This window comes from Plasmopara halstedii (assembly GCF_900000015.1).
Source record: "Plasmopara halstedii genome assembly, contig: Scaffold_3054, whole genome shotgun sequence".
Lineage (NCBI taxonomy): Eukaryota > Oomycota > Peronosporomycetes > Peronosporales > Peronosporaceae > Plasmopara > Plasmopara halstedii.
Window position 1 is genome coordinate 1 of NW_020189958.1, and position 393 is coordinate 393.

General features: G+C 56.2%; 1 protein-coding gene across 1 annotated transcript; it reads left to right on the plus strand.

Moving 5' to 3' along the window:
• Window positions 1-113: 113 nt before the first annotated feature.
• Window positions 114-375, plus strand: PHALS_06516 (exopolyphosphatase; the record flags this gene model as incomplete). The annotated part of the gene is made up of 1 exon (XM_024719810.1): window positions 114-375. A coding segment is annotated over one exon (262 nt), but the record flags the coding sequence as incomplete, so codon positions are not given.
• Between the last annotated feature and the right edge of the window lie 18 nt (window positions 376-393).

Consider the following 393-nt stretch of genomic DNA (forward strand, 5'->3'; position numbering starts at 1 on the left):
AAGTTATTACGCAGAAGCTGGAAACGCTGGCGTGGCAATATCGTCTGCATGGCTGGCAATATGCGCTGGGCGCGTCCGGCACCATCAAAGCCGCCTGCGAAGTGCTGCTGGCGATGGATGAAAAAGAGAAGCTGATTACGCCTGAGCGCCTCGAAAAGCTTTATGACGAGGTGATGAAACACAAATCCTTTGCTGCACTCAGCCTGCCGGGTCTGTCGGAAGAGCGTAAAGGCGTGTTTGTACCCGGGCTGGCGATTCTGTGCGGCGTATTTGATGCGCTGGCCATTCGCGAATTGCGCCTCTCCGACGGTGCGCTGCGTGAAGGTGTGCTCTATGAGATGGAGGGCCGTTTCCGCCATCAGGATATTCGTAGCCGTACTGCACAGAGTCTGG